General features: G+C 34.8%; 1 protein-coding gene across 1 annotated transcript; it reads right to left on the minus strand.

The window, feature by feature from the left end:
- Nucleotides 1-62: 62 nt before the first annotated feature.
- On the minus strand, nucleotides 63-4,802 carry LOC129431370 (uncharacterized). The gene is made up of 4 exons (XM_055189232.2): nucleotides 4,671-4,802; nucleotides 1,811-2,170; nucleotides 1,639-1,704; nucleotides 63-1,551 (listed from the first exon to the last, which is right to left on the minus strand). The coding sequence occupies exons 2-4, from the start codon at nucleotides 2,133-2,135 to the stop codon at nucleotides 1,271-1,273; spliced, it is 672 nt and encodes a 223-aa protein (XP_055045207.2). The 5' UTR covers nucleotides 2,136-2,170; nucleotides 4,671-4,802; the 3' UTR covers nucleotides 63-1,270.
- Between the last annotated feature and the right edge of the window lie 3,877 nt (nucleotides 4,803-8,679).

Here is an 8,679-nt window from a genome sequence, read left to right on the forward strand (position 1 = left end):
ACTGAACACCGTGAATCGGAATTAGACATGATGACATGATGAAAATAGTGGGAGATTAGGAGTATATCAGAGTCATTTATTCACATTGAGAATATTCCAAGAGGCAGATTTTATGAGCTCAAGCTTATAAAACAACAAACAAGACTTAAACAAATATCAAAAATAAACCTTTCTAGGTTAAACTTAAATCCCATAATGAAAATAATTATTTTTATTTTCTTTTACATAAAATGATCCCATCACCTGTAACCTAAATCATATACAAAACACAAGAGCAAAACATTATTAGCTACAATGGAGGGAAGAATACACAAATCTTTTTTTTTTTTAATTAATTAAAGCATGATTTGACATTGAAATGAAGGCTCTCGTATCTGGTTGCAATGTTAAAAATGGTTTATAATTCCAAAGTAAAATAAAATGTGTAATGACCAGCCTGTGCAATGGAATTGTACAAAGCTCCACCTCTAAACCCATCACCTGCTTGGCATGCAAAACAAGGGTGAACAAGGGTGAACACGGGTGAACCACCCGGGTGAAAATACATCAGGGTGAAACAACGTGATACTTGCCGAGAGACCAAAGGTCGTTGTAATGTTGCCAGATAGCGGTCTCTGTTGGAACATAAAATCTTTTTAAACTCCTGATGAACATAAGGCTTTTCTTATCTGTTCACTGAATTGAATTTTAAGTTTAAAACTTGATATAAAGCTTTTACATTTGTTTTTCTTGGAAAAAAGGAAATGTATAGTTTTGCAAATTAAAGCTGAGACGCCATAGTACAAAGCAGGTTCACCTGAGAAAAAGCTATATCATGAAATACATGTACAGATAGTGCAAACACATCTTAAAAACAGGAATGTACATGGTAATTGACCTCATGTGAAAATTATGGAAACAAAAAATATCCTGGAATAATGCCAAGAGGCAAACAGAAACACAAAAACGCTACACACACAGCTCAACTGGTTATTTCAGTCATGCCTCCTTTAAAAAGAAATTATGGATCACACAATAAAAGACTTAATTTAAGCAAACAATGTCTAAACAAAAGTTTAAACATTAAGAACCATCTGAAATACCCGCTTGATATTCTAAGCTGCTGCGCTTGAGCTTATATCGTACTTTAATATGCCCTTAATTAAACGAACAACACAAAAAAACAACAAACACAAAGCAGTAAACATTATCTATTGTAACTGTCTAGCAGTTATAGCTCCCTCTAGTGGTGTCTAAGTGCTACTTTCATTCATGAGTGCTCTCACAGGCCTCAGTTGTTTTCCAGCAAAAAGTTTATATTCCGGGGGTCCACGCAGTTCTCCTCTTGGGTTAAGAGGTTATAGAGACAGGATGCCGTGGCCCCATCCCTCTCGCGCATGCTCCATCGTCGCAACATGGCAAAAACGCGTTCTTTGTGTAATTTGTAATCCTCCTCGATCTGTTGAAGAGTAGTGGTGCTCATTTCCAGTGCCATGATGCCCACCTCCCTCCAGCTGTTCCCAATGCATCCGGCGACCTTCATCATCTCCTTCTCTGTCACCATTCTGGAATCTGCAGGAGAGAAGTTATGGAAATCAAAATGAGGCTGCAGTTTGGAAAGGAGGCTATCATGAAAGATGCAAAACAGGCGTGACTCACTGCTCATGCACGGCTGCTCGCTGAGAACATTGTTTTCCAGCTCTGTTTTTCTTTTTGCTGTTGTTTCTGAAAAGATAAATAATATGTAATCTAAACAATACATCATACTATTACAATATTGATTTAACTTTACATTATCTGATTTACAGTGTTCATGTGTTGGTTGTCATACCTATAGATTTTGGGGCTTTTCGTTTGTTGATTGACAGGTCTTGAAGCACCTCTAGTTTTGGAAATGTGTCTTGCATGTCTGGTCTTCTCAGCAACCTCAGGAATTCCAGTGCACTTTTATTGCCTTTGTGAATCACATAATCCAGGATATCCCGAACCTGCTTTGATCGGTTATTAATGTCTTTGATATTGTTGTATTCATTATTGGACAGTATGTTTAGGGAATGGCAATGTTGCAGGACAAAATCCGCATCTTCCATTAGGGCATCTATAAGACGAGGCTTTAGACTCTGAATAAGCCTGGTGCCATCTACTGGTCCACCCATTGCTTCTTATCATTGAACAGTGATGTGAGGACTACCTGTAACAAAAGATTAATTAAAGATTAGCATGTTTTTGTAATAGTTTGTGAGATTTTCAATGAAATTTAAATAAATTAAAAATGCATTAACCGTCTGATTTTTTGTCACATTTCACATATTTGTACCTAAATGGTATATACCAGGGGTACCACAATAAATAAAACAATATGGATGAGGGATACTTATTGAATATAGTCTACTTAAGACCTTTTTGTTTTACTTGTTGATTTTATTTTATTTTACTTTTTGATATGTTTTATCATTGTTTAAAATGTTAACACGCATAAAAGAAGCCAAGCTAATACAAAAATATGTAATAAATAAATATTAAAATTGAGGCTAAATAGACCACTTGTACACTGCAAAAAAATGACTTTCTTAATTAGTATTTTTGTCTTGTTTTCAGTACAATTATAAAACTTTTTTAAATTAAGATACATTTTCTTGATGAGCAAAATTGACCCAAGAAAGAAGTCTAGTTTTTAGACAATATATATTAAATTTAAATTAAAAACGTTAACTTATTTTTAGATTTTTTTCTTACCCCATTGGCAGACATTTTTGCTTGTTTTAAGCACAAATTCACCTAAATTTAATATATTTTGTCTAATAACTAGACTTATTTTCTTAGGTCATTTTGCTCATCAAGAAAAAGCAACTTCATTTAAGAATTTTTAGATATTTGTACTGAAAACAAGACACAAATGCTAAGTAATTAAGTCGTTTTTATAGGGCACTGCAAAAAATGATTTAAGAAAATTTTTTTGTTTTTTTGTCTTGCTTTCAGTAAAAATATCCAAAAATTCTTAAAGGGGACATTTCACAAGATTTTTTTAAAATCTTAAATAAATCTCTGGCGTTTCCAGAGTGCATATGTGAAGTTTTAGCTCAAAATATAATATAGATAATTTATTATAGCAGATTAAGGGGCGATATTATCCCCTTCTGACATCACAGGGGAGCCAAATTTCAATGACCTATTTTTTCACATGCTTGCAGAGAATGGCTTACCAAAACTAAATTACTGCGTTGATCTTTTTAACATTTTCTAGGTTGTTAGAAGAACTGGGGACCCAATTATAGCACTTAAACATGGAAAAAGTCTGATTTTCATGATATGTCCCCTTTAAATTAAGATGCTTTTTCTTGTTGAGCAAAACGACCCAAAAAAATAAGTCTAGTTTTTAGACCAAAAATATCAAATTTAAGTGATTTTTTGCATAAAAGAAGCTAAAAAATCTGCCAATGGGGTAAGCAAAGAAATCTTAAACATTTTTCTTAAACACTAAATTCAAGAAAATTTTGCTTACCCCATTGGCAGATTTTTTTTTGCTTGTTTTATGCACATAATCAATTACATTTAATATTTTTGGTCTAAAAAACTAGAATCACTTTCCTGGGTCGTTCCGCTCATCAAGAAAAAGCATCCCAATCTAAGAACCTTCAGACACTTTTACTGAAAACAAGACAAAAATACTAAGATTTTTTTTTCTTGAAAATATTTTTTTGCAGTGTATATACTATATTAAAAAGGGTACTGCCCCAGGGACAGCTTGTGACCATTTTTTCTGACAGTATTGTCTTTGTAATTTATAGTTTTGACATGCTTCTACCCCATTGTCTTATAATAAATTTAGAAAATAAAAATGTATCTTTATAAAAATGTACAGATGACAATAAAGATCCAGAATCTCTGTCAAATAGTAGCAATTACACTGGTCTTATGAATATTGAAGGAAATGAAATGGGGCCATCTTTTTTTTTATATACGACTGAACTACGCCCTCCTACTTGCTTCAGCAACTCAAGGAAGAGAGCGGTATCTCTTCATGTACGAGAGACTGCCATTGGCAAGTTGTTGTTTTTAATAAACTGCAGGTGGTTTGTGATCACACTTTAAATTATAAACGTGCATAACAGTGCACTGTTAATAAATGCACGCGCTTATTACGCACAAACTCATCTCGATATTCATATTGTATTCATATGCAGCCCATGTCGTTTAAACTGCATCTAACGTAAGGGACTTCCCAAACCATGCATTACTACTAGAGATGCGTCTATTTGTTTACAGAAACGGCCATTATACATGTTGTATTCATTTACTATGTGATGTTATTGATACACACGATACACTGAATAATTTACAAACACACCGACTTTAATTTATTGCATCTGTATCAGCAAGAACGAGCGCGAAAACGGAAGAGAACAAAGACATGCACATGTATCATTGATGCGCAACATTTTGCGCTTTCACTTACGATGCGTTTAAAACTGTAACACATTGTAACCGTTTATACGCGCCTTTTATAACTAACATTACTTGGTTTCCACGCGTTAGCAGTTTTTCCAGTATCTGTTGTTGTTATTATGACGTAGAAACCGAAAGAATACGATGCGCGTGTTTGGGAATACTCCCTAAAATACCACACGAAAGCACCTGCGGTTATAAAAGCTCAAGTATTTTCATAAAAGATGAAAGAAAATGTGGTTTACCTTGAACTGACGGACTGAAAATGTTTAAGCTCATCCACACACTTCCTCTGAATGAAATTTGATATTGATAATAGAACTGCTACTGCCCCCACATGGAAAAAGAGGGGTGTGCATATTGAACATGTGTGTCATTTTGGTTACATGTAAACATTCATATTTAGCAAATCATTTCCTGATGCGAAAACTGAAAGACTTGTTTTTCTCTTATTGAAAAAGATGCAGCTTGGTCCTTGGTTCCATATTACAGTGACTTTAGTCATGTTAAACACAACATTTCCTTCAGAGTGATTAAGAAATTTATGATGAAAGTTAAACAATAATGAGTCATGAATGAGTGTGTAATGATGAAAGGCAATAAACTTCTGCACTTTCAGTGAGTCTATAGTCGATTGGGAGTAGTCGTGCTGAAATGCTGAGACGGCAAGAATAAGTTTGGTGATGACGAAATTTGTTTTATAATTGTGACATTCTGGCCTTATTGTTAGGATCAGTTAAAAGGAGAAACAACAAAGCATTTCAGACTGTACTTTATTAAGAATACACTCTAAAAAAAAATGTTGGGTCAAAAAGTGATGAGTTTAAAGTTTTATAGCAATGTTGGGTCAAATATAAACATTTTCTGGGTTAATTTAACCCAACGTCTGGTTTTGTACCTTTCTGGCCCAACACTGGGCCAAAAAGTATTTTATAGAGTGTAAATACTGTATTGTATTATATATTGATTTTTTTTGTGATTCTTTTAATTGGAGAAGTTAAACAATAGTTAGTAGCAAAGTAATGCAATTTCTTTCTTTAGACAAACTGCCATAAACTTAACAATAGTGTCTCAAAAATATAGAAACATGTAAAAAAAAGGACATATATCATGAAAATGTGACTTTTTTATGTTTAAGTGCTATAATTGATTACCCGGTGCTTTTATCAAACTAGAAAATGTGAAAAAGATCAACCCAGTAACTTATTTTTGGTAAACCATTCTCTGCAAGCATGTGAAAAAATAGGTCATTGAAATTAGGCTCTTTTTGTGATGTCAGAAGGGGATTGTACCGCCCCTTAATCTGCACTATCCAACCACAGCACTGCCATTTAGTGCAGAGATCAGCTCATTTGCATTTTTAAGGACACACCCAAAACGGCACATTTTTACTCACACCTAAAAAGTGGCAATTTTAACATGCTATAATAAATTATCTATATGATATTTTGAGCTTAAACTTCACATATGTACTCTGGGGACACCAAACATTTATTTGACATCTTTAAAAAGTCTTGTGAACTGTTCCCTTTAATACACAAAAATACATTAATTAAATATATAAAATTATGTTACGTAACCCAATTTGACATACGCTAGCATATTTTTCTGTGCATTTCAAAAACCATGCTGTCCAAAAATAAGGTATATGTGAAAGGAGTACAATAGATCACATATGTGACCCTGTACCAAACAAAACAACATGAACAAAACAGTAAAAAGGGTCAATATTTGAGGCTGAGATTTATCATTACATCATATGAAAGCTGTATAAATAAGCTTTTCATTAATGTATACATGGTTTGGATAGGTCAATATTTGGCTGAGATACAATATTTAAAGGAACAGTATGTAAGAAATTTATATCAATTAAGAAATAATTTTCATTTCAAATACTTATATCACTGACAATAGTAGTCTGGCCAGAATATTGTCATTTAAAAAGTGGAGTTGCAGCCCTCAACTGATGTTTATATTGTCATTTTGTGTATTGGCCACCAGGGGCCTATACCATGAAGCTGGTTTAGTTGGTTAGCCAGCTTTGTTTAGGATTAGTTTGTGCAAATCCTGGGTTTTGGGTACCATGAAAATAGCTTTTACCAACAAGGCCTGCACATTGGCTTGGTTTTGTCAACCTGAAACTAATCCTGTAACCCTGAGTTTGTTTAACCATTTTCATGGTACGGGCCCCAGTTGTGTGATTCCAGTACCAGTTTTAGCCACAAGTTTTGTGATTGCAATACCAGTTTTGGCCACAATCCTACATACTGTTCCTTTAAAAATCTGAGGGTGCAAAATAAATCAAAATATTGAAATAATCCCCTTTAAAGTTGTCCAAATGAAGTCCTTAGCGATTTATTACTAATAATAAATATTTTTTGATATTTATGGAAATTTACAAAATATCTTAATTGAACATGATCTTCACCAGTGGCGGCCGGTGACTTCTTTTTCGAGGGCGCTCGAGGCGAAGTTCGTCACAACATGTATGAAGCCCGTCATGTTTGTGGTTCCTTTTTTTCAAAATATGTGTTCTGCGCATTGAGAGATCCTGTGTGCATCACGTGTCTTGTCAAAATAAGTGCCTGTTGCAGACGCATCCAAAGGGTTTATGAGACGCTTGCATTTGCCAGGTACTCGCATTATCTCATGCGTAATCAGAGTTTACTGTTAAGGGAGAGTCTTGCGTGTATTTTTGTTAACGTGTGCATCTCTTTTATCATAAACTGTCTTGACGTGTGTGCAGCAGGCACGTATTTTGACAAAACACGTGATGCACATGGTTCACATGACGCAACAAACACATATTTTGAATTTGCGCTCCTTGGAAGAGCAGTCACGAGCCGCCACTGATCTTTACTTAAAGGTGCAGTGTGTAAATGTTAGCGGCATCTAGTGGTGAGGTTGCGAATTGCAATCAACGGCTCAGTCCACTGCTCACCCCTCGCTTTTGAAACGCATAGAGAAACTATGGTTGCCGCCACCGGAAAAACATGTCATCAATGGAGACGACTAAGTAAAAAAAGTTTGTCCGTTAAGGGCTTCTGTAGAAACATGGCGGCACAAAATGGCGACTTCCACGTAAGGGGACCCTCGGTGTATGTAGATAAAACGTCTCATTCTAAGGTAATAAAAACACAATGGTTGTATATAAAAAGTTATAAAAAGTTCTTTATACACCCCTGATAATATAGTTTTGTATATTATTGTGCATTTCTGTCAATAGATCCTTTTAAAAAATACACACTTCACCTTTAATATCTTAATAATTTTTAGTATAAAAATGTCAATTATTTTGACCCATATAATGTATTGTTGGCTATTGCTACAAATATACCCATGCTAATGACTAGTTTTGTGGTCCAGGGTCACATATAGATCACATATCTTTAGTTTTTCTTTTAGAATTTGCAAAGCTGCCGAGATTTCACGCATTCCACCCAAAGAAAAATGGGTAGAAATAAATACTGTATACACTCTAAAAACAAACGGTGCTATATAGCACCAAAAGTGGTTCTTTGCTCGTAATCATAGAAGAACCGTTTTTAGTGCCATATAGCACCGGTGAAGCACCTGTGTAGAACCATATGGGGGCCATATAGCACCACTATAGCACCAAATATGGTTCAACATGGCACTATGTGGTTCTACACAGGTGCTTCACTGGTGCTTCACCAGTGCTATATGGCACTAAAAACGGTTCTTCTATGATTACGAGCAAAGAACCACTTTTGGTGCTATATAGCACCATTTTTTTAGAGTGTATATTCATTGAATTTAAATAAGTGTAAAGTGATAATACTTTGCGGTGAATAAAATGTGGAATGCTGAGACCATTCCCAAGCAAGGCTTTCATGTGACTGGGATTAATAATACTGAGGGCTTTTGAAGATGCCTCTGTGAGAGATGTCTGGCTCTGTTCCACAGTTTTTTTTAAGGATTTAAGTATTTCAGATAAAGGGGCGGTTTCCCAGACAGAGAATAGACTAGCCCTAGACTAAAATAAATGTAAGTGCTGTCCAAACTGAAAACAACTTGCACTGACATATCTTAAAGTGCCCGTCAGTGTCCTTTGTTTTGCCTCAAAATGCACACAACAAGTAATGTTTTTAAGGCATGTTTGTTAAAACTAGTTATATTTCCTAATTAAACTAAGGCCTAGTCCTGGCTTAAGCTAATCTCTGTCCGGAAAAACACCAAAAAGTGTTTATCTATTAAACTTCAGTAAGATCATTTTCTTTAAACTGCCTGTTC

This window comes from Misgurnus anguillicaudatus, chromosome 13 (genome assembly GCF_027580225.2).
Source record: "Misgurnus anguillicaudatus chromosome 13, ASM2758022v2, whole genome shotgun sequence".
NCBI classification, from domain to species: domain Eukaryota; kingdom Metazoa; phylum Chordata; class Actinopteri; order Cypriniformes; family Cobitidae; genus Misgurnus; species Misgurnus anguillicaudatus.